This window comes from Podarcis gaigeae (assembly GCF_964106915.1).
Source record: "Podarcis gaigeae genome assembly, chromosome: 9".
NCBI classification, from domain to species: domain Eukaryota; kingdom Metazoa; phylum Chordata; class Lepidosauria; order Squamata; family Lacertidae; genus Podarcis; species Podarcis gaigeae.
This window is the reverse complement of record NC_139685.1, coordinates 74,647,604-74,673,022: the sequence shown is the minus strand read 5'-3', so window position 1 is coordinate 74,673,022 and position 25,419 is coordinate 74,647,604. Positions and strand designations below refer to the sequence as shown.

Below are 25,419 nucleotides of genomic sequence, written 5' to 3'. Positions count from 1 at the left end.
TGATTGCAAACGCAGTCAGATCTCCTGCTCATCCCTACCCTTAGATGACCGTAATCGACTCTGCCCTACATTGGCACCCTGCAAGGGAAAATCAGCAGGAGAGGGCAAGTGCTCTCGCAAGGAAGCTTATCTCCTGATACTGATCATCTCACCAGGGAGCTGCAAGCTTCTTAGGGATGCCGGAGTTTCTCTGGACACCGTTGGAAAGCCGTCAGTGTGCATGAGTTCCATCCCTTGTGCAAAAACGAAGGCCAAAGCCAGGAATAGGGTTGCAACATCGAACGTGTTAATGGTTAGATCAGGGGTCGTCAACTTGCTCCCTACCGCCTACTAGTGGGCGTTTCAGGATCCTAGGGGGCAGTCGGGGGTTCTACGGCACAAGTTGAATCCTCCTTCCGTCGAGCACAGGTGGACAGTAAGGAAATTTTACCATCAAGAAAGATGCATTAGTGGGTGGTAGGTATAAAAAGGTTGACTACCCCTGGGTTAGATTGACGCCAGGGCTCGGTGACTCTGTCAGTTTTGGTTTCTATGTTTCACATTTTTCTAGTCTTAAATTTAGTTCTCCACATTTCCACATCACTGTAGATTTTTATTTTTATTTTAAAAAAAGACATTCACCAGTGAATTTCTCCCAATATACATGTTGCAATGCAACCTTTCTTCAGACCTTCGGAATGAATTAAGTACTTAACCTGAGGTACTACTGTATATTTATTAAGCAGTATAAAAAGGACAAAGCAACCATGGCGTTCTCTCACTTCTCCAAGAGAGAGAGAGAGAGAGAGAGAGAGAGAGAGAGAGAGAGAGAGAGAAAGAGAATACAAAAGTACAGTACAGCAGAAGAGATAAGACTGACTTCCGTTCTCAGACTTTCCAAGCCTAGAAACTAAAGTGGTACCTTGGGTTATGAACTTAATTCGTTCTGGAGGTCCGTTCTTAACCTGAAACTGTTCTTAACCTGAAGCACCACTTTAGCTAATAGGGCCTCCTGCTGCCACCGTGCCACTGGAGCACGATTTCTGTCTTATCCTGAAGCAAAGTTCTTAACCCGAGGTACTATTTCTGGGTTAGCGTAGTCTGTAACCTGAAACGTATGTAACCCGAGGTACCACTGTAAGCACAGACATGTGATGTAACAATCACACATCCAGCAATGGAGGAGTGAAATGCTAACAGAGACCACCTGGCTTCTGCAGCAGCCTGGCTCATCTCTGCCTCTTGGGCCCCTTCCTCTCCTGCTTCTGCTTCTGCACTGCTCTCTGCTGCAGACTCTCCCCGCTCACTAAGCCCTGTTGCCTCTTCAGCTTCCGACACCTCCTCTTCCCAGTCTTCCGCCTCTTCTCCCTCTGACCGCTCGTTGTCACCCCACCACCAATCCCTGGGCTCTGAGCCTTCTTCCCTTTGGGTTTCCTCAGCTGGTGCCTCCCAGCACTGCATGATTGATGACTGATAGTGGATGCCTTTATTTCTGCGTTTTTAGCAGACGTTTGGCACCATGGGTCCGTGCATCTGGCTGTTACCCAGAAGGTGGTTCAAATCCACCCAGGGATGGCTGTGGGCAAGATTCCTGCACTGCAAGGGGTTGGACTAGATGACCCTTGGGGTTCCCTTCCAACTCTACAAATCTATGATTCTACATTTTTCCTGGACTGTCAGAGTTCAGAGCAACGTGCTTTTGCAAGGAAATTTGAAAGCAGGCTGTTTTGGTTCCCACCTCCCTCTGCAAATGCCTGCAATTTCACATGGTCTGAACCTGCAGCATTAAATTATTCACAGCCTAGGGATCTGTATTCGAAAAGTGCACCCGCGCATGTTGACCGCCGCAGGCTTTCCGAATGGTTGCACACTTGCCGAAAACGTATGCGGTGTGTAAAGGGGCACAAGGTGTTCTGTTTCCAAACGGCGGGAAAATGGGCTTGTGCTGAAACGCTCGTCCTGTGGGGAGTCTTAAAATGGACTCTGGCGCTCTGGTACAAAATTAAGCCTCGAGACTCGAGTTCTCCAGCAGGTACCTTTCGGTTAACTGCGGGCTGCCGGCGGAGGCCAACATTGACCTAGTTTCCGCAGGTGATCAAAAGATTGCCTCCTGCCCAAGTTTAATAGGTCAGCTAGTATCCCCAGTGCAGGAAAGCCCTTTCCGAAAGGAGAAAGCCAGTTGCTTCTTGCATTGAGTGCTGTGTGCCCAAGTTTTGTTGTTGTTGTTTAGTCGTTTAGTCGTGTCCGACTCTTCGTGACCCCATGGACCAGAGCACGCCAGGCATTCCTGTATTTCACTGCCTCCCGCAGTTTGGTCAGACTCATGTTTGTAGCTTCAAGAACACTGTCCCACCATCTCGTCCTCTGTCATCCCCTTCTCCTTGTGCCCTCCATCTTTCCCAACATCAGGGTCTTTTCCTGGGAGTCTTCTCTTCTCATGAGGTGGCCAAAGTCTTGGAGCCTCAGCTTCACGGTCTGTCCTTCCAGTGAGCACTCAGGGCTGATTTCCTTAGGAATGGAGAGGTTTGATCTTCTTGCAGTCCATGGGACTCTCAAGAGTCTCCTCCAGCACCAGAATTCAAAAGCATCCATTCTTCAGCGATCAGCCTTCTTTATGGTCCAGCTCTCACTTCCATGCATCACTACTGGGAAAACCAGAGCTTTAACTATACGGACCTTTGTTGGCAAGGCGATGTCTCTGCTTTAAGATGCTGTCTAGGTTTGACATTGCTTTTCTTTGTGTCTTAGAGCTGAGAACAAAAAAACAAAATGTGTTTATTGGGGTCATCTAGTCCAACACCCAGCAATGCAAAAATTTTCACCAGGCTCGTGGCTCAAACCCACGACCCTGGAAAATGAAGAGTCTTGTGCTCTACCAAACGAGCTATTCCAGCCAAAAGAAAGAAAGAAAAATAAAATCTGGGAGGTTTGCCTCTGTTCTCACCGACCTCAGTTTAAGCAGTTTTCATTTCATTTCACTTTTAATTTGTATAACTCCTTTCTATATTATTGTACACAAGGCGGTTTGCAAGCTGAAGAAATAACAAAATGGACAGCAAAGATCACACAATCTGATCCAATACAAAAAGTCATAATAAAAACAAACAGTTTATATCAAATAAAGCAATATTCAATAGCTGATTAGAGTCTAATAGTAAGCAGCAAAGTTAAATATCACCAAATAATAATTAAACCGTTTACACTTAATCATTACAATAAAGAATTACTGAACGATAATCAATAAAAATAATGGAAAGTCATGCATAAAATACAACAAAACGTACAAAACCACATCAAAGGATCAAACTGAAAAACAAGGACACACAATAATTATACAATTATTTTTTTTAAAAAAAATATCCCCGAACGCCTCTTCTTTCTTCCCAGCTGCTTTTGCTGTTCTCAAAGTTGGTAGAGCCTGCGACTCTTAATCTCAGAGTTGTGGGTTCGAGAACCAACGTTGGACAAAAAATAATAATTGCAAGGGGTTGGACTAGATGACCCTCGTGGTCCCTCGCAGCTCCATAATTCTACGATTCTGTTCCTAAAGTTTACTAAGGTAGGTCAGGGCAAGTTGCCGTCTCGCCTGGGAAGAGTTAATGGAACTTGGCAGGCGAGCGCTTCCTGGTATCGGCCAATCGGAGGGAACAAAGGTTGGCAACAGGTGATGGGTTTGTTTGCGGCAGGTATTAATTTTAGTTTTTTCTCCAGAAGTCCCTGCAGGCGAGGAAGCAGCTTAGAGCCCAGCGAGGGCCAGGATCCGCAGGGAGCACGGGAGCCAGCCTCTCCTGGAGCCTGGAGGTAAAGGACCTGAGGAATTCCTGGTTTTAAAAAGGACTCCTTTAAAAAAAAGAAAAGTAGGAAACTTTGCTTCCCGCCCACCTCCTTTTGCAGGGTAACCTGAAACTCCCCTCTTTTGAATAAGGCAGGACCTGCCCAGGCTGGGCAGACAAGCTGAGAAGCCAGCTCTGTCCTTGCTGGCTGAGGAAGGAGGCTTCAGACAGGTGGGTTTCTGTCCGCAGGTGCAGAGCAGACATTCTGTTGCTGCTGCATTAGAATTTGAGCCGGAATCTCTGACCCTTTCCCTTCCTTTTCCCACTGGAATTGCATTTTTGCGGTTTGTTTCCAAGCCCCTCCACCGATAGGTTTGGAGAGGGGGAAATCTCAGACACAGTGGCCCTCGAGATATCTCCGTCTGGCCCCCGGGGACTCTTCCCCAGGTCATACGCCCCCTCCTGAGCAGCAGCCCTTTTACCAACTATGCTTTGCACCCTCCTCGATTCATGGAATCGGAAGGGACCACAAGGGTTGTCTAGTCCAACCCCCTGCAATGCAGGAATCTTTTGCTCGAACCCGTGGCCCTGAGATTAAGAGTCTCAGGCTCTGCCGACTGAGTTATCCTTTTGCCTGTCTGGAATATGGCAATGCCTCTTGCTTGCTTGGATAGAGGACAGAGGGCTGGGGGTGAGTGTAGGTGTAGCAACAAACCTAGTGTACAGTGGCCAAATTCGCACCCGCTACTTGCCCACATTTTTTCTCTGGCAGCTCCCACTGCTGGAATGTGGCCCCCAGAAGGTTGCTAAGAATGGGAAGTGGCCCTTGAGCTGGAAAAGTGTTCCTATCTCAGTTTTAGAGTACCAGGATCATGTTGCTTTGACATCTGTAAGCTTCTTCCAGCAGCCCTTTCGTGGGGGGAATACTTTTTAAAAATGTAATAATAAATACAAGCCGTCGCCAGGGCTGTCTGCCCTGATCTGCTGCTTTTCCTGCAGAAAATCTCACCCGCCTCCTTTTTGCACCCAGAGGTGCTGTTTGCAGCAAATGTGTTTGGGGAGTTTGCACCTCCTCTTGAGTAAGTGGCTTTGCACGATGTCTCCTTGCTCATCTGACACTCTGCTTTTCATTCCTTTGCTCAGAGCAGATTGCAGGGCTAGACTTTGCCCCCTCGGCATCTAATAAGGCCGGGTTCGAGTTCTGGCAGGGGTAATTTAGCCTCTGCCTTGTGAGTAGGGCTGCCAGGTTTGTTCACCCGCAGAACTCCCAGGTCTTTGAAAACTGCATGGCAGGTTTGGACTGAGCGAGCAAAGCGGTTGCTGTCATGGTGTGTCTGTTGTCCTGCCTAACCTCTGCTTGTTGTGGAGCAGTTAAAGGCATGGGAGCTCTGCTTCCCCTGAGAAGCTGGCAACCCTATCCTCCCATTTGTGAGAATTGGGGTCTGAGAATCAGGGGACCCCCCCCCCTTAAACTTTGCCTGCATGCTAGCACAAGCAAATTGTCGAGAGCTGCCACTGGCACAGTTGTTGGCAGATTCACACATACACACTTCACCAGTGTTCGTTCCAACGCTTGAGATTGCTGCCGTCATATGCCCCATTACTTGTGGGGGGAGTTCTTTTGAGATTGTGGGATGTGTTTGGCCCAAGCTGCACACCTGTTAAGTTTGGGCCTGGATTCCGTTAAAAGCTGCTGGAAAGATCTGTTTCGATTTCTGAAGGCAGAAAAATTTTAAAGGGACTTGATGTCAAGAGACTGCCTTTGAAAAGCGTTCAGAAACATTAGCTAGTCCAGAGCATGGTGGCAACTGGAATTGGCTGCACCCGTTTTTCAAAGGGTTATACTGGCTTCAATTTAGCTTTCAAGATTTGGTATTTAAATCCCAGTACGGCCTGGGACCGGGATACCTGTATAGGGAAGTTTTTAATATTTGATGTGTTTATCTGTTTGATGTTTTAATTTGTTGGAAGCCACCCAGAACGGCTGCGGTAACCCAGTCAGATCCAGCAGGGTTCAACTTATATCCTTACGTTACTATTTTAGGAGACTGGTTTATTTTGATTTTTAAGGACCCTTAGATAGCCCTTTGCAGATCAATCTGCAGTTTTTGAGGAGGGAGAGTGTATTTGCAGTTCTGTATGGTTGCGTCGTGAGCATGGAATGGAACGGGGCTATTTGAGGGGCACCGCTTGTTTGAAAGGGTGGTTGGTTCTGGGGACGGAACTGCTTCTGTGGCTTTGGAGTGGAATAATTGGTCAGCTTTCCTTATACCCCATAGAATACCTTTGCTTAGAAGGAGAGCTATTCCCAGGGGGAATGGTGCAACGAGATAAACAATTGCATCAGGAGCAATGATGGGTTGAGTACAAAACAGAGGAAAGGTATTTTTGCTACTGGAGCAGAACAGATGCTCATGGGGCCTACAGAACAACCCAGGTTCGACTTCAAACCCCAGATCCTCACAGTGTCCCTGTTTTCCAGGGACAGTCCTGGATTTCCAGAAGCCATCTTGGTTTCTGATTTGATTCCGGAATGTCCTGCTTTTCCTTGTTGTTGTTGTTGTTGTTTAGTCATTTAGTTGTGTCCGACTCTTCGTGACCCCCTGGACCAGAGCACGCCAGGCACTCCTGTCTTCCACTGCCTCCCGCAGTTTAGTCAAACTCATGTTGGTAGCTTCGAGAACACTGTCCCACCATCTTGTCCTCTGTCGTCCCCTTCTCCTTGTGCCCTCCATCTTTCCCAACATCAGGGTCTTTTCCAGGGAGTCTTCTCTTCTCATGAGGTGGCCCAAAGTATTGGAGCCTCAGCTTCAAGATGTGTCCTTCCGGTGAGCACTCAGGGCTGATTTCCTTCAGAATGGATAGGTTTGATCTTCTTGCAGTCCATGGGACTCTCAAGAGTCTCCTCCAGCACCAGAATTCAAAAGCATCAATTCTTCGGCGATCAGCCTTCTTTGTGGTCCAGCTCTCACTTCCATACATCACTAGTAGGAAAACCATACCTTTTACTATACGGACCTTTGTTGGCAAGGTGATGTCTCTGCTTTTTAAGATGCTTAAGTTTGTCATTGCTTTTCTCCCAAGAAGCAGGCGTCTTTTAATTTCATGACTGCTGTCACCATCTGCAGTGATCATGGAGCCCAAGGAAGTAAAATCTCTCACGCCTTTTCCTTAGGATGCCCCTATCTTCATCAGAGAAATGTTGGAGGGGATGTCTTTATTTTCACTGGAGAAATGTTGGAGGGTATACAATCCTTGGTAGCTTCAGTTGGAAGGATTAGAGAATGACCTCCATGAGACCCCGGGGAATTGCTGCCAGTCTGAGTAGACAAGATTGGATCCAGTAGGGACTGGTGCCCATTGCAACTGGTGGGCAAGGAGACCAAGAGAAGTTGGAGCCAGACCCATTGGCAGGCAGAGCCACCCCTTGCCTGGCGTCACACAGGTGGGGGCGGACTGAGGTTCCTGGGGGAGCAAGCAGTTCAGCCTAATGGATAGGATTAGAGTGGGGAACCTTTAGCCCTCCAGATGTTGAATTACAACTCCCTTGCACCCTGGGAGCCTGGCTTGCTGGGGCTGAGATGGGCAAATAATTTGACCAGCCATAGTGGCAGTTTTCTGTGTTTCTAAATCCACCATCATTTACCATCTCAGGGATAGCTCAGAGCTCAGCAGCAGAGGCACACGCTCTCATAAAATCCCAGGTTCGAACCCAAGCCTCCCCCGGTTGAGCAAAAAAAGAACTCAAGAAGCAGGATATTTGCGAGAGACTTTGGCTGGCGAGCTTTCTCGCAGGGCTGGGCTGGAACTGCCAGGCTGTTAAGGCAGCTTTGCATTTATGCAAATAGATGTGTACGGCAACGATATTCAAGAGATTGTGCCGCACTCCTTGGCTTTCATTTGCAAAATTCTGCCAGAAGCCTGATTTGCATGGTAAAATAAGGACATGAATGCCGACTTGCTCAGTTTGCATAACAGGTTCAGGTTGCAGGCTGTGATTTTAATAATAATAATAATAATAAATAATAATAATAATAATAATAATAGTTGCTTGGTTTATTTATCTTTCTTTTACATCCTGAAAATGCAGAAATCTCTGAACAAAATAACCAGGTAAAAAGGTAAAGGGACCCCTGACTGTTAGGTCCAGTCGTGGCTGACTCTGGGGTTGCGGCACTCATCTCACTTTATTGGCCGAGGGAGCCGGTGTACAGCTTCCGGGTCATGACTAAGCCACTTCTGGCGAACCAGAGCAGCGCACGGAAACGCCGTTTACCTTCCCGCCGGAGTGGTACCTATTTATCTACTTGCACTTTGACGTGCTTTTAAACTGCTAGGTTGGCAGGAGCTGGGACCGAGCAACGGGAGCTCACTCCCTTGCGGGGATTCGAACCGCCACCCTTCTGATCGGCAAGCCCTAGGCTCTGTGGTTTAACCCACAGCGCCACCCGCATCCCTCTAAGTTATCAAGGCCCATGCTAGTCAATGTTGGCACCCGTCTGTCTCGAGAAACAATGGAGTGTGCCTCAAGGGGTGAAGCCAAACCAGAGAAGCTTTGGGGACTGATGGGAATTATAGTCCAAAAGAAGCTGGAGGGCAGCAGATGAGCGAAGGCTGCCTTAAAAATCACGGCTTTCAAACTGGTTTCAAGGCCTGACATTTGCAGTTTCTGGCTGAATCCCCACCAATGAATAACTAATGTTTTCAGACCCTCCCACGTCGAATTTCTTTTGCCAGTAGCATACCAGGAGGTGAGAGGTGCAACGCTGCGTTTCAGCTTCTTTATGCCAAGTTAATAGCAAATCCGTAATGCGTTCGCTGTCCAGGGTCGCTGGGGCTACTGTGGGGAGATTTGACCTTCTTACATTAGGTATGATTTGCAAATAAACTGCTCCGTCCTGCAAGACCCTGGGCGTTCGGGTGTGGGTATTCGCCTCGCCCTTTGTTTTTTAAGCAGGTGCAATCAGATTGTGTTCCGAAGAGCTATTTGTATTCTTATATATTTGGCCGTCCCCCAGAAGCGCAAGGGTGGAGCAAAGCTCGACAAGGAAATTGGCGTTTGCTGTGGAGGCAGGTATGTGTGACGAATGAAAGTGGAACGGGAGCCAGGCTCACCTACCAGGTACCAAAGTTAAAAAATATGAATCTGTCTTTTGAGGAGCACTCTGTATTCCTCCTCTGTTTACAGCCCTTCTGGAGGGAAAGATACGCTTGGAAACGCATGAGCAACATCAGCTGGAATATTGGAATCCAGCCAGTTGAATACAATTTCCACCCAGGAAGGACTTTGTTATCCTGCACAGTTTCCTGTCGCTTCCTGGGACTAGGAAAACCGGAGTAAATTTTACAAACTAGTTATAAGGCCCACCACAAAATATTCCACCTGACCACCCAATATTCTTTGGCTATTGAGCATGTTAAGATTACCCTGGACTTTTTTGGAGGGGGGCGTGAATTACCCTCATAAATTCTTTTTCAATTGCACTTAGCAAACTTGGGTATTCCCCTTATATTAATAATTTCCTTTCATTTCTGACTAACCCTGTTCTGCCTTCATATCTGCTGACCCGTCAGTACCTGCGTTCGAAGGATTCACTGCAGAATAAATGATGAGGAATTGTGCAGATCAGTTTATGATACTGGCCGCTTTTATTTCCAATGTTCAAATTTGGTTCGACTAGTCAGCTAAACCAGGTGAGGGAAGCCAATGGATCTCAAACCCCCGGTGAGTTAGGGACTTCTCTTGCAAGCAAAGACAGGCTCTGGCGAATTGAGCGGATGATGAAGAAGAAAAGTTTGGATTTGATATCCTGCTTTATCACTATCCGAAGGTGTCTCAAAGCGGCTAACAATCTCCTTTCCCTTCCTCTCCCACAACAAACACTCTGTGAGGTGAGTGGGGCTGAGAGACTTCAGAGAAGTGTGAATGGCCCAAGGTCACCCAGCAGCTGCAGGTGGAGGAGCGGAGACGCGAACTCGGTTCACCAGATTACGAGTCTACCTCTCTTATCCACTACACCACACTGGCTCTCCAGTGGGCCCAACGGTCACAAAGATGGTTTCTGGACATGATGTAGAGGGGGCAGAGGGGGCTTGTGAGCCTGGGGAGGGAGCTCATCTAGGAGAAGAGAAACTCTGATCCTAAACCTCCTCTCTCGTGCAGGATATATTGGGGAGCAGAAAAGGCTCAGGAGTAAACCCTACCCAAATCCAGACTGAAGTCCTTAAGGCGGTTGGATGGCGCTATGTACGCCTCCTTTAAGCAACTCCTGCAGCTAAGTTGGTACCAAAATCTTGCCCTGCTTTCCTTTGGACCCCAATCAGCGAGGCCGAGAGAGGGGTTTTGTCATCTGGGCAGCCCAGGACCTCACTTCGGTGTTGCTAACGCAGCGGTTTGACTTCACCCCCAGATGCACACTCCATTGTCTCTTGACAATGTACAGTGGTACCTCGGGTTACAGACGCTTCAGGTTACAGACTCCGCTAACCCAGAAATAGTACCTTGGGTTAAGAAATTTGTTTCAGGATGAGAACAGAAATTGCGTGGCGGCGGCGGGAGGCCCCATTAGCTAAAGTGGTACCTCAGGTTAAGAACAGTTTCAGGTTAAGAACGGCCCTCCAGAACAAATTAAGTTCTTAACCCGAGGTACCACTGTACAGTGGAACCTTGGTTCTAGAACCGCCTGAGAAACAGTTTCTATCCAAATGCGATTTTGGTTTTAAACGCAGTGTAAGGTAGTCTCTATGGGAGTATATTCTATTTAATTATGGGGTATCAGAGTTTTTAGGGGGTTAACCAGGCTGGGGTAGCTGGGATAGCAGGCTTTTTGGTTTTTGAATGTCTGATGTAGATTTTTTCAATTTCATTGTTGGACGTTTGGCTTCCGAAAAACGCTCACAAATCAGAACACACACTTCCAGGTTTTTGGCGTTTGGGAGCCGATTTGTTCGTTAACTAAGCCGTTCGAGAACCAAGGAATTACTGCAGTTTAAAACTGTTTTTACTATTGTCTTGTAATGCTGTAACCGCCCTGTCACCTTACGGTGAAGGTCAAGTAATAATGATGATGATAATAATAGGTAAAGGTAAAGGTACCCCTGCCCGTACGGGCCAGTCTTGACAGACTCTGGGGTTGTGCGCCCATCTCACTCAAGAGGCCAGGGGCCAGCGCTGTCCGGAGACACTTCCGGGTCACGTGGCCAGCGTGACAAAGCTGCATCTGGCGAGCCAGAGCCGCACACGGAAACGCCGTTTACCTTCCCGCTGGTAAGCGGTCCCTATTTATCTACTTGCACCCGGAGGTGCTTTCAAACTGCTAGGTTGGCAGGCGCTGGGACCGAGCAGCGGGAGCGCACCCCGCCGCAGGGATTCGAACCGCCGACCTTTCGATCGGCAAGTCCTAGGTGCTGAGGCTTTAACCCACAGCGCCACCTGCGTCCCCCATGATAATAATACCATAATACTAAATAATGCCTGATGGATGGACCTTGGGATGATGGAAGGATGTCCCTCTTGTTTGTGTGCGATGTGTCTTTGTCGTTCGTCCCCTTTCTTGTTGCAGCGCCATCCCGTTTCCATCTCGCCTGTCCTTTGTCTTGTGATTACTTATGCAAATGGGCGACGCAGCCCCCATAATGGGCATGTTGTCTTCCAGAACAGAAAAGCCTACAATTATCTTATTATTGGGATGAAAGGGAGAAAAAGAAGCCTGCGCGTTGTGTTCACAACCGTTTGTTTGTTTGTGTTTCCCCATGCCCATAGGAGACGGAGGCCTTGTTTACCACTTTGCCTCAGCTGCTGCCTTTCCAAAATGGATTTTGCATTGTTGTTTTTTTTAAATATTTTTTTTATTGAGTTTGACATTGCTGATTTAAATTCAAACATTAAACATCAAAATCATCCCTGAATCCTTCGACTCCCGTCTGCTCTTCCAGGGTTACCATTATCAATCTTTCCCCCCACAAACTGCTTCTCTTAGTTTCTCAATCAATTTTTACCATAGTTTTTCACATGTTACAAGCATTGTTCAAACCCTGCCAAAGTTTTTAGTTCTCTTCCCTGTTTAGGGAAGCCTTTAATGTTTAATAGACTATTGTATTTTAATGTTCTGTTGAAAGCCACCCAAGTGGCTGGGGAAACCCAGCCAGATGGGCAGGGTATAAATTATTATTATTATTATTATTATTATTATTATTATTATTATTATTATTATTTATATAATACATTATATTTTTCCCATTCCTTCTTAAAGTTCCTCTCTTCCTGGTTTCTGATTTACCCGGTCAATTTTGCCATTTCAGCGTAGTCTTCTTCAGCCATTCATCTCTGGTTGGGACTTTATCTTCTTTCCATCTCTGGGCCAGTAGTCGTCGTGTACATAAATACAGTCATACCTTGGGTTAAATATGCTTCATGTTGAACGTTTTTGGGTTGCGCTCCGTGGCGACCCGGAAGTAACGGAACACATTACTTCTGGGTTTCTCCGCTCGTGCATGCGCACATACTCAAAATGACGTCACACGCATGCGCAGAAGTGGCGAATTGCAACCCGCGCAGACGCGGGTTGCGTTCGCATCTAGAGGTACCACTGTAGTCATTTCTGCTCCTTGGATTTCACATTTTATTGGTGGGGGAACACCGCTTGAAATCTGGGCTTTCAGACACAGCACTTCTCCGGGGGCGGGGGTCACGCTGTTTCTGCAGACAGGCATTCTCACTTGGAGAGAATCTTGTTCGCCCCTGGCAGTTTGCAATTCTGAGGACGAGGCGGTTTTCACACGGGTGTTTAGAGTTGGTGGCAGAGCAGGTGACAGTCTTCAGGAGGAGGACGAGGAGTCCAGTGGTGCAAAGGTTAAATTTCGAAGTGCAAGAGCTCATCATATTGGCCCCATAGCCCTGCTCCGAAGGACACTCCAAAAATGGGCACAGCTGTGTCAATCCATTATTACAGTGGTGGCAAACCTCTGGGCAATGCCCCTAACTGAGCCCGGTCCCAATTCGGCGCGTGAAGCCATTTCCCCGAAGCCAAATCCTTCTACCCCCTGCCCTTTGGGGCCTTGATTTTTAGCGCCACCCTGTGTGACGCCCAAATTGGCACCCTTCTGCCTCTTGGACTCCATCGTAAATCTTAGTTGTGGCATCGCCAGTGGCGATCCTGAGGCTCCGCGCACAGTGCGACCTAATCAGTTGCGCTCCCCTAAATCTGCCTCTGCATAGGCAAAGTCGGCCAGTGCCCAATCAGAAGCCTTGAAGTGTTCTCCCAAGGATTCATTGGTAAGGGAGGCTTTGCATCACTGCCAATCAGCTGAGAGGTGGGGAGTGTGAGCCCATCAGGATTGGCCGCGCTGTGGAAGTCACTGCCGATCAGCTGATGGGCAGCGACTTCAAGTCTCTCTTGCCTTGTCTTTTCGTTGTGTTGTGCAGCCAACGGAAAAATGGGTTGCCTGACCTGTGGAAGAGACCACCGGGGATTGGAGAGTCCAGGATCTGGCCTCCTGAGCGGAGCTAATTCCACAGTCCCTGCATTATTTACACACATCAAAATGTAGCAGCAAATAGCATGGTGCCAGATTTATTTAGGTCAGCATCACTTGCAACCTTGTTCGTAGTTTTGCGGCAGTAGGTGGCATTGAATTCAGTGGTATTTCTGACTTAGAGATGGATGAATCTGTCAATTCTGGTTTCTCACACTTTCTCATTTTCTTCGTCTTCCAGTTGAGTTCTCCACATTTCTGCATCAATTTGTGACTACTACTTCTTAAGTGCTCACGAAAATTCATCAGCATTTTAGCACAGATTCTATCTCAAGATACACATTTTTCTATGGAATATTGCCCAGTATATGCATTTTTGCAGATCAGTTTCCTGTAATATAGTGCATTTTGTATGTTACCTTCGTAACACTTGCATTTTAATGCACCTTTTACCCTAGAATGTGCTTTTTTGTGCACATTACTCAGCCAGAGAATTGCACTGTGAAATTTTGAATTTTTTTAAAAGCATGGCTGTGTTTTGGTTTGTGTATTTTTCCTGAAAGCAGGAATTAGGTAGGTTTGCAATTAAATGTGAGCTGAATTGAATTTCTACTGGATCTCTGCTCCTGACTGCAGAGGTTAAACTTGTAAAACCTGTCGATCTTTGACAAAAGATCTTCATAATTAATGATGTAAATGTCGCAGAGCATGGCGGTCAGTAAATCACATAGTTCAGAGTTGGAGGTAACTCTTTATTAGCAAAAACATAATCCCCACAGACTTGGCTGAGTGTCAGGCCTAATGAGCACAATAGCTCATTCCCTGTGTGTCTTACTCCATGAAATCAGTTGCCGAGACTAAAGGCCCCTGTCTCCCCACAGCCGTCTTAAGTCCCCTCCTCTCTCCGGTTTTTTACAAGCAATCAGAGACTGTGCCTGTGCGAAGCCAACCTCTCCTCCACCCTTTTCATGCCTCTCCTGGTTTGGGAAGACAACAGTAGTAGGGGAGCTTGTTGTGGGGAGCTTGTTGTCATAGGGAGACATCCATGACTCTCCACCAGCCAGACTCATCTCTTCCTCTCGGTCTCCCCTCTCTCCGGCTTAAGCTTCTGCACTTCTCTCTTCCACAGACTCTCCCCGCTCACTAAGCCCTGTTACCTCTTCAGCTTTGACACCTCCTCTTCCCATCCATCTCCCTCTTCTCCCTCTGGCCACTCATCGTTCTCTCTCCACGAATCCCCTGGCTCTCAGCCTCCTTTGGGGTCCCCCAGCTGGTTCCTCCCACCATTCCTCTGCATCCAACTAGTCTGTGACAGTAAACTATATCAGTTAACGTGATTTCACCACTGTGGAATGCAAGGTGAATAGCATGGTTTCTGGTGGAAGCGTAACTGCAGCAGAACGGAAACAGTGGTGCGTGTGATGAATGCAGCAGGGCAGCATGTGAAACGATATCTTCTTTACACACCTGTCTGTCTCTGACACAGGAGACAGAGCTCAGTCTACGTGGCTACAGACTTATCCGCTTTTGTGACCCTCCTGTGCCTGAGAATGGAAGCTTCCCCCAAAATGTCCACATTCCCAAATGTCCATGCTTCCAGTGGCCATGAATGAAGGGTAAACAAGAACACACTGGGCTCCTTTGCTGTTGGTAACTACAAGTTTCCCCCTAGAATAGCACTGATTAAGTCCTCCTGGTGTGTTTTGGGACTGGAAAGATGCCCAGGGATTTCTCACCCGGCTGCTCCCTAGTACAACATTAATGATTAACCTACCAGGCCCAAAATGGGCTTATTTCGTGCTCTTATCTCAATGGAATTCTATTTTCAAATAGTTGGCAGCATTAGCCAACTGAGGGCTGGCTCGCATGACCCTCTCCCCCCGTTCCATGAGATTTCATTAAAGCTTTTTCATAATGCAATACAATAAAAAAACCCAGACTAATCTAAATGAAAACAAAACCTGAAAGAGATGATGATGATGATGATGCAGAGTCCTCTTTCAAGGGTAGATCTGAACCCTTGCTTCACACAGAAATTGGTGGACCCTACTAGCAATGACAAACCTAGACAGCATCTTAAAAAGTAGAGACATCACCTTGCCAACAAAGGTCCGTATAGTGAAAACTATGGTTTTCCCAATAGTGATGTATGGAGGTGAAAGCTGGACCATAAAGAAGGCTAATCGTCGAAGAATTGATGCTTTTGAATTATGGTGCTGGAGGAGACTCTTGAGAGTCCCATGGACTGCAAGAAGATCAAACCTCTCCATTCCTAAGGAAATCAGCCCTGAGGGCTCACTGGAAGGACAGATCCTGAAGCTGAGGCTCCAAGACTTTGGCCACCTCATGAGAAGAGAAGACTCCCTGGAAAAGACCCTGATGTTGGGAAAGATGGAGGGCACAAGGAGAAGGGGACGACAGAGGACGAGATGGTGGGACAGTGTTCTCGAAGCTACTAATATGAGTTTGACCAAACTGCGGGAGGCAGTGGAAGACAGGAGTGCCTGGCATGCTCTGGTCCAGGGGGTCACAAAGAGTTGGACACGACTAAACTACTAAACAACAACACTAGCTCTAACCCAGCAGCTTCTCCGCCACAGAAAGTTTGCGGAAAACTGCCCTAAGCAGAAGTACATCCCAATCGAGGGGAAGGTTGTGACCTGGGACAGAAATGAGAGTTGAAACCAGATGGAGGAGGGAGGCCAAAAGGGAGTCCCTTTGTTTTGTGGCACAGGGCCAGGCCTCTCACCCCACCCTGAGAGTTCAGTCTTAGCTTGAGAATTTCTTCAGGGCTAAGGACATCCCTTATATTACAGCATTAACTAGTTCAATGAGTGTACGTAGACCTCTTCTTCTTTTTTGAAAAAGAGGATTTGCAAAGGACGTCTCCGTTTACCACAGTCCAACCCAAACAAAGAGATTCTTTTCAGCCTCGCTTGAACATGGGGAGAAAAAGGAATTAGGCTAAACAAAGACCGGGGATTCAGCTCCCCGGAAATAGAAAACTCGATCAGCATCGATGATGGAGAAGTTCTCTTTTGTCTCCCCTTTTGTAGTTGCACGAAATCTCTCTTAATGCATGTTTTCAGCTGAGGAAACCAAAACCCTTTTGGAGCCGTGAGGGAGGGGCTGGTTAAATATTGACTGTGGGCTTAGTCAAGTTTTGTAGACTAAATCCTGCTCATGTTCAGCCAAACATAACAAACACATACCAGAACGGGGTGGTAATATAGATGGGAAAGTTCTGTCTCTCTTGCACAAATGATGCAGAAGCAGGGCTTCCAGTCTCTTGTCCCGGGAGCCTGAAATGTTATCTTTTAACTCAGCCTTTAGTATTGTGCTGCAGGATCCAAATAATCTTCATGGTTCCTTTAAGAATTTTTTTTTTAAAAAAAACACAAGCAAGGTGCTGGTCCTCATGATGCAAGGGAAGAATTACAAAGCATATATGATGGTTCTGCTGTTCATATAAAGGTAAAGGGACCCCTGACTGTTAGGTCCAGTCGCGGACAACTCTGGGATTGCGGCGCTCATCTCGCTTTATTGGTGAGGGAGCTGGTGTATAGCTTCCGGGTCATGTGGCCAGCATGACTAAGAAGCTTCTGGCGAACCAGAGCAGCGCACGGAAACGCCATTTACCTTCCCGCTGGAGCGGTACCTATTTATCTACTTGCACTTTTGACGTGCTTTCAAACTGCTAGGTGGGCAGGAGCAGGGACCAAGCAACGGGAGCTCACCCTGTCTCGGGGATTTGAACCGCCGACCTTCTGATCGGCAAGCCCTAGGCTCTGTGGTTTAACCCACAGCGCTACCCGCATCCCACCCGCTATTCATATAGCATTCTTCAAAAGTCAGGGTGGGTCTTCCAGTAGTAAGATAATAGTGGTGACAGCGCTAGGAGTGAATTGAGAACCTGCTAGTTTCGTTGCAATAGTGAGAATGGAAGTTTCCGCTCGTGAAATTTTAAGTTCATTAGCACAGAATTTCCCATTATAGTAATGTCAATTGGGGGGGGGGGGATAGGGATGAGGGAGAAAATTGGTTTCGTTGAATTTTAATGAAAAACTAGCTAATTTGAGCTTTCCATACAAATGCATGAACCCGTTCTTCAAAATTTACACGCCTCTGAATTTCACAATGTAGTTCTCCAAATGCTGTGTACAGAAATGCATATATAAGGATAAAGTGTGCATTAAAATGCAGGTATTAGTGAAAAAATAACATACAGAATTGCATTATAATGGGGCAATTTTTTTGCAGAAGTATGTATCTTAATCAAAACTGAATGCAGAGATTTGCTTATTAGGAGAAATTTGCACTAAATGCACTAGGTGCATTTTCGTGAGGAAAGAATTTGTGATTTGCTGAGGAAATATGGAGACCTGAATTCAAGATTGGAAGAACGGGAAATGGGGAGAACCCGAAACTGATATATTTGCCTGTTCCCTAGAAAGAAATGGGAGCCTTCTCCCTTGCCCTGTCTCAGTCTGTAGGTGAGTCCCCTTCTTTTAAACCACCCATAATCACCCCCCTCGCCCCTCTCTTTCAAAAGCATGGCTTTATCATAAGTAGAATCTGACAATCCAACTCCCAGTGCCCGGCGGGCATGCCAGACTATTGTTAGCTAATGAAACAGGCTTTGTTCAGCAGCCTCAGTGGGTGCCAAGTATTTTATTTTCCTTTACAGGTTCTCAAAAAGTTTGCCTCCTTAGCCAAGCTGCGTGGAGGATGACAGGACGGCGTCAGGAGAGTTGCCATATTTCAAAAATCTGTACTACCAACATGAGCTGCCATGCATCCAGCGATTTCTGCCCGGAAAGGGGGGGGGGAACAATTTAAAATACGGGTTAATGCAGCCTCATTTTAATAGTAGCCTATAGATCAAAACCATAAGGAGGGGGAAACATAAGGATCAGACTGAGTCCAAACCAAAGGCCAGGCGGAACAGCTCTGTCTTGCAGGCCCTGTGGAAAGATGTCAAGTCCCGCAGGGCCCTAGTCTCTTGTGACACAGTGTTCCACCAAGTCGGGGCCAGTACTGAAAAGGCCCTGGCCCTAGATGAGACCAATCTAACCACCTTGCAACTTGGGACATCCAAAATGTTATTTGTGGACCTTAAGGTCCTCCGCGGGGCATATCAGGAGAGGCGGTTCTGTAGGTACGTAGGTCCTAGGCCGCATAGGGCTTTAAAGGTCAAAAGCAGCACCTTAAACCTGACCCTTTACTGCACCGGGAGCCAGTGCAGTTGGTAAAGCACTAGATGAATGTGATGCGATGTGATCTTTTTAGCAGGTCTAAAATGATGCACATCTGGGCAAAAAAACTCCCCAAATTTCTACATAGATGCTCATGGGGCCTGAACTGGCAGTGACTGAACTGGAACAAGACCTTTGGGTCATAAAGGATGGCTCAGTAGAGGTGTTGGCCCTGTATTTGAAGGCTGTGAAAAAGAATGGTGTGCTCTGTGTGGATCATTCGGAAAGGGAATGAAAACAACATTTCCAATATTACGACGCTGTCGAACAAATTGATAGTGCGGCTGCATTTGGAATTCTATCCAGTCACCTCGCCTCAAAAGTCCTTGTCACCTCGCCTCAAAAAAGATATTGCAGAGCTGGAAAAGGTTAAGAAAGGGACAATCCAAACCCATCAAGGAGATGGATTGACTCTCCTGTGAAGGAAAATTGCAGCATTTGTAGCTTTTTAGTTTAGGGGAAAGGTGAGTAGAGGTCTATAATAAATATCAGGATATGTCCAGTGCAGCTGAAGACTGGGAAATTCGGGAGAGGCAAAAGGAGGTACTTCTTCACACAAAAGCATATTTGATGCTAAGGAGTCTCGGCAGCTGCTTAAATTTTCTTGATCAGCTGGTCGTTTCAATGATTAATTTGTATTTGTGGTGTTTAAACATTGTATATGCCTAGGGACGAGGGTGGCGCTGTGGTCTAAACCACAGAGCCTAGGACTTGCCAATCAGAAGGTTGGCAGTTTGAATCCCCAAAACGGGGTGAGCTCCCATTGCTCGGTCCCAGCTCCTGCCAACCTAGCAGTTTGAAAGCACGTCAAAGTGCAAGTAGATAAATAGGTACCACTCTGGCGAGAAGGTAAATGGCATTTCCATGCACTGCTCCGGTTCGCCAGAAGCGGCTTAGTCATGCTGGCCACATGACCCGGAAGCTGTATGCCGGCTTCCTTGGCTAGTAAAGTGAGATGAGCGCCACAACCCCAGAGTTGTCTATGACTGGACCTAACGGTCAGGGGTCCCTTTACCTTTATGTCTATACATTGTAGGCTGCCTTGTTATTTAACTTGTATTTGTGGTGCTTTATGTTTAAATACTGTATATGTGCATATATTGTAGGCAGTGGTACCTTGGTTCTCAAACTTAATCCGTTCCAGAAGTCCGTTCGATTCCCGAAACCATTCGATAACCAAGACGCGGCTTTCAATTGGCTGCAGGAGCTTCCTGCACTCAATCAGAAGCCGCGTCGGACGTTTGTGGTATTTGAGAGCCGATTTGTTTGACTACTAAGCCGTTTGAGAACCAAGGACCCACGGTATTTTACGTGAAACAGCAAAACATAAATACTTTAAAAAATACATACGAACCCGCAGGGACCCTGAGATCGGTATCTGAGCCCCTTCTCTGTGTGCCCCCTCTGCGAGAGAGCAGGGGCCTTTTCTGTAACCGAAGGCTGCTTGAGTTGGAACAGAGCAGGATTTTGCTTCCCGAAGAACATAACTCAGGATCTGTTACGGCGGCGGAAGGAGAGCAGCTTCTGCAAGTTGTCCGTTTTTCTTTATTACAAGGGCTGAACAAACCATGCACCCGCCATCAACGGGCAGCGAACAGATTTATAGCTGGTCTTTGCCACATTGAGAGCTCTGCCGTGCCGCCAGGCAGGGAAGGCAAAATTTAAGGCGCGCTCTGGCCTTGATCCGAGAAAGTCCTTGGCTGCGTCGTCACTCCCTTGCTTTATGGTCTCTTCTCTTGCAGGTGCAAGGAGCAAATTATGGGTCTGTTAGGACCATATTTTTCGAAGCCTGTGAGTCCGGTGGTTCAAAACTGACCATAAGGGAATCTTCATCTACGGTGCTAAGTTCTCTTTTGGGCGGGGAGTGTTGACTCTTTTCTTCCTTTCTCCCACCATTCTTGGTGCCTGGAATTCCATTTATAGTTACATTTCAGAGCCCTGGGAAATGTACTTTTCCCAAGGCAATGGTAGCCATACTGATACCAGGTACCTCCCAGGGCTCCTGGCACTTAGGACATTGACAACAGTCAGGTCAGTGGGTGGGAATAAGGAGGAGTTCTTCTGCGGCTCAGGTTAAATCCAAGTCGGGGCATAACTCAGGATTCTTAATGCTCACCTTGTACAGTGGTTCCTCGGGTTACAGACGCTTCAGGTTACGCAATACCGGCTTGCACACCGTGCCAAACCTGGAAGTACCGGAACACGCTTTGTGCATGCGCAGAAGCACCAAATTGCGACCTGCGTGTGTGTAGACGCGACACTGCGGGTTGCGAATGGTGTAGGTTGCGAACGTGCCTCCCGCACGGATCACGTTTGCAATCCGAGGTTCCACTGTATTGAAAGTAGCATTATGAATAAGTGAGATTTGTATTCGAAGCCAATGAATTATGGACTTCAGTGAAATCTGACATCAGGAATCGCAAGACAGAGAAACCAGTAGGAGAACACTTCAGTCTCCCAGGACATTCTCTACAAGATCTCAAAGTCACTGTCTTGTTGCAAAAGAATTTCAGAAATAGACTGGAAAGAGAAGTTGCTGAGTTGCACCTTATTACCAAACTTAAAACCATGGAGAGACCTGGTCTGAATAGAGACATTGGATTCTTATCTCATTATACATGATAAAACTATTTTTAGCCATCTCACCCCTTGCTTTTTCCTGTAAGACCAATTGCAGTTGTTAACAGTCATCAACAGGTTTACCACATCTATCAGCCAATCACCCATCTCCCACTACCCTTCTGAGTAATACCCCTCCCCACCCTCTCCCTATATATAAGGGTCTGGTGACTTCTGTTTCAGTGTATCTGAAGAAGTCTGCATGCACACGGAAGCTCATACCCAGAACAAACTTAGTTGGTCTCTAAGGTGCTACTGGAAGGAATTTTTTTATTTTGTTTCAGTCATTTATGAGTGTGGAAGGGAACAGACACATCCTGTGTTCAGGTGGTGAAGGGTTACCTGGGCAAATGCTATTTTTTTTGCTCGTATACAACATTTGAGGTGGCTTTTGTGATTCCTGTTTCTCCAGAGGCGCTTCTTGGGTGACGCTTCTGGGGCGAGCGAACACATGTCAGGGTAAGAGGGTCAGAATGAAAATTGTATTGTTTTCAAGACTTTCCAGGCCTTGTTTTAATCTGTTTTATCTTCTTCCATTCCATTTCTTTAGCACCTATAACCAGGCCTGTGAATGAGCGGGGATCGTTTGGGAACCTAGGAGGTGCTGTGTCGCGGCCGGAGATTTAGACCTGAGCCGGCTCATTCAAGTAAATAAAATCACTATTTTGTCTTGTGCAAGGGAGGGATAAGGACACGATGACCTCGAGGCCAACCCACGAGAGCACCGCATCCTAAGCTAATTCCTTTTCTTCCTCACTGCCCTGCAGTCAACCCAATTCGTCCCTTTTGCTGATTGACATTTCCCTGGTCAGAATCTGCACCCCCCGTGGTTGGTGAGTGAGTTTGCATGGGGCTTATAATAGCAATCCCTGCTGGGTGAGGAGACTTGTCATTCCTCTGTGGCCATTGGTTCTTCTGAACATGCCACAACTCAGTGACAGAGGATGAGTTCAGGTATATGGGAATAAGGCATCTTGAATTTTTCAAATTCCCAAAACTAGGGATGCTAAAAAAAGAAACTTGGAAATTTGAAAGATATTTCAGTTAAATTAATACAATTTAGTTTTGTTTGGTAAGTAGTGTGCATAAAATTGCATAGAAATCATTAAAAATGATTGCCAAGTACTTGCAGTCATTTCTTGTTGTTGCTGTTGTTATTTATTTAGCATTACGTGGTGTTTTCAGAAGGTGAAAGCAGTATATGTGCTTCTTCATGAAGTGCAGACTTGCCGAGCTAAATGTTGTCCGGTCACAAAAATAACAGGAGATTTAGAGACACACACCCCCCCCCCGTTGAAGAAATTGGCAAAAATTAAGTTTCACCCCCTAAAATGGCATGCCCTGGTATGGAAAGGTGCCTGAATTGGTCACATGGAACTTGTGACTCCATGCTACCTTGAAGAAATGTCTTACACCCCCCCTCCCATTAACACAAACACACATTTTCTCCCTGCCCCCTGCATATCCATACAGCTATACAGTTAAGCCTTCAACTTCCCCGGTTTTCAAATGGCAGCAGCGAGGAGCTGCAGGCATCACATCTGTGGATCTCGACCTGTTTGGTGAAACATGTCTCCCCTCTCTCTCCTCCAGTTTCATCACCTGCTTGTAGGCACCTGATTAGCTGCTGTGAGCAGGGGATAAGAGACCAGGCGAGTCTATGGCCTCATCCAGCAGCCAAGGCTCTCCTTAGATTATGATGCAATTAACTACCAGCCTCCCTGACATTTAGCAGCTGATACTGGAATGGCATTCATAGGATCATAGGATCGGCGAGTTTGAAGGGACCCCGAGGGTCTTCTCGTCCAGCGTTTCCCAAACTCGGGTCTCCAGCTGTTTTGGGACTACAACTCCCATCTTCCCTAGCTTAGTGGTCAGGGAAGATGGAAGTTGTAGTCCAAAAAACAGCAGGAGATTGGCCTGAGACAACAGCACTTTTCTCACGGCACTGGGGACTAGACGTGTTGTTTTGTGGCTCTCTCTGTGTGTTTGTGTGTAGCTGTTGTGGTTTTCCGAACGCCAGTGCACTTAACATCCTTGCTGCAGGATGCTATTGGTGTATGTGTGTGCATGTGTGTGTGTTGGAAAGGGAGCATGGAGGCGTTGGTAGCTGTGGTTTTGCTGTACGTGCAGCAATCGTAATTACGTCCGGTTTGCTGTTGTGCTACTCCCTGCCGTCTCGGTGTGAGGGTTGCTGCGCTTTGCTAGCTTGCTGCCCATCCAAACTGCCCCTTCGCTGATGCCCCCTTTGCAAGGAGTCAGGGAGACTGTAGTCTGGAACACCCTCCTTTCCCTGACCAATAAAGTCTGAAATTTTACACTCCTGCTGTTTTGATGTGTACTGTTTTTATACCATTCTTCCGTTTTTCGCTGCATTTTATTTCGTACCGCTTATATATTTTTTTAATGTTCGGCAGCTCAGAAACGCTGCAAAAGAGGTGAGCAGGAGTTGCGATGCGCCAGCCCCTGGCCCTTACCCTGGCCCAGAAACAAGAATCGTAAGGATGCAAGTAGAGCCCTGCAGGATCAGGCCCATGGCCCATCTAGCTCTCAGCATCCTTTTTCCCACAGTGGCCAACCAAAAAGAAAAGCTTGCAAGCAAGACCTGAGTGCCCACAGCCCTCTCTCCATCTGCAGTTTGGGATTCCAAGGTTTACTGCCTCCCCCGGTGGAGATGGAGACAAGCCATTGTGGCTAGTAGCCACCGATAGCATGCCGTTGGGTTGAATTGGCTCCCGCAGGACGTAGTAATGGCTACCAACTTGGATGGCTTTAAAGGGGGAGGCGGGGAAACCATGGAGGACATCTGTGGCTGTGAGCCACGATGACTGTGTTCTGTCCCCCAGGGTCAGAGACAATACGCCCTCTGAATCCCAGCCTCTGGGCGGCTTCCAACCAAATATTAAAATACAGTAATGCATCAAACATTAAAAGCTTCCCTAAACAGGGCTGCCTTCAGATGTCTTCTAAAAGTCTGGTGGTTGTTGTTCTCTTTGACATCTGGTGGGAGGGCGTTCCACAGGGCGGGTGCCACTATCGAGAAGGCCCTCTGCCTGGTTTCCTGTAACTTGGCTTCTCGCAGGGAGGGAACCGCCAGAAGGCCCTCGGCACTGGACCTCGGTGTCCGGGCAGAACGATGGAGGTGGAGACGCTCCTTCAGGTATACTGGACTGAGGCTGTTTAGGGCTTTAAAGATCACCACAAACTTGCACACAGATCCTGCGTGGATGCTTCCTGTTGTGGCCATCTCTTTGGCTACTTTGAATGCAGGATGCTAGACTGGCTAGATGGGCGTTTGGTGAGGTCTCCCCATGTTTATTCCCCTTGTGCCTCCACAGCTGGGCTTGTCTTGTGCTCACAGCTGCTCCAAGCAACCTCTTTTTGTGACGTCCTGTTCTTTCCCCCTTTCTCTCTCCCAGTGCCACTGACGTCTTGTGCCTCCCCTACCATACCCTGCCATGGCCAAATTAGAGACCCTCTCCGTCCTTAGTGACACCAGCTACCACAACAAGGAAGCCTTCCACCCTTTCGACCCCAGGCTCACCGAACCCGCCTCCCAGGGCACGATGGGAAGCGTCGGCAGCGGCGTCGCCGGCGAGCAAGAGTTCGCCATGAAGAGCGTGGGTACCAGGACGCAGAGCGGCGGGCGCCAGGTCGATGGGTCCCGGAACAGCTACTCCACGCGGGAGATCTCGAACCGCTACTCCGGGGAGGAGAAGACCTACAAGACGGAGAAGATCTCCCACTCCATCTTCATCAACGGGGACCAGCGCAAGAGCGAGAAAGGGAAGGCGGACCTCTGTGGGAACGTCGCGGCCAACAACGAGAAGAACATCCCACCTCCTCCCCAGTACAGAGAACCCAGTAACCCACCAAAGATATTGCCAGTCTCTGGTAAACTAGACCAGGTAAGACTCAATTTGCATCCTAGAAGAGGGGTACCCAGACCGTGGTCTGTGAACAGCCACACTGGTCCATGGCCTTCATCCCGGTGGTCTGTGGAATGACCGCATTAAATGTTTGCATTCATTCTCAATTGTATTTTCATTGCTTCCTTTATTTCTTCCAGACTGCGTTTCATTGTATTGCAGTTTGAAGGAAGCATTTTTTAAAACACGGTTAAAATTAACAAAACATCTAGCTCTTTGCATGTACAACAGGCAGTGCTTGGTTGTTTGGTTATAAGTCACTTGGAGTTGCCTTGGGCAACATGATGATGATGATGATGATGATGATGATGATGATTTATTATTTATACCCCGCCCATTTGGCTGGGTTTCCCAGCCACTCTGGGTGGCTTCCAACAGACTATTAAAATA

The 25,419-nt window shown here is 47.4% G+C and overlaps 1 protein-coding gene across 6 annotated transcripts in view; it reads left to right on the top strand.

Annotated features, from left to right (window-relative positions):
* The window catches only part of LZTS3 (leucine zipper tumor suppressor family member 3), a 75,457-nt gene that overhangs the window by 33,223 nt on the left and 16,815 nt on the right, over window positions 1-25,419 (top strand). For 2 of the 6 annotated variants that reach the window (XM_083756537.1, XM_083756540.1), the window contains exons 2-3: window positions 21,651-21,747; window positions 24,520-25,008. In XM_083756537.1, coding sequence (XP_083612663.1) covers window positions 24,559-25,008 — 450 coding nt within the window. In that variant the 5' untranslated portion in view covers window positions 21,651-21,747; window positions 24,520-24,558. Of the gene's footprint in view, window positions 1-3,661; window positions 3,984-21,650; window positions 21,748-24,519; window positions 25,009-25,419 lie in introns of those variants that run through there. The other 4 variants (XM_083756538.1, XM_083756539.1, XM_083756541.1 and 1 more) reach the window with 4 other exon arrangements.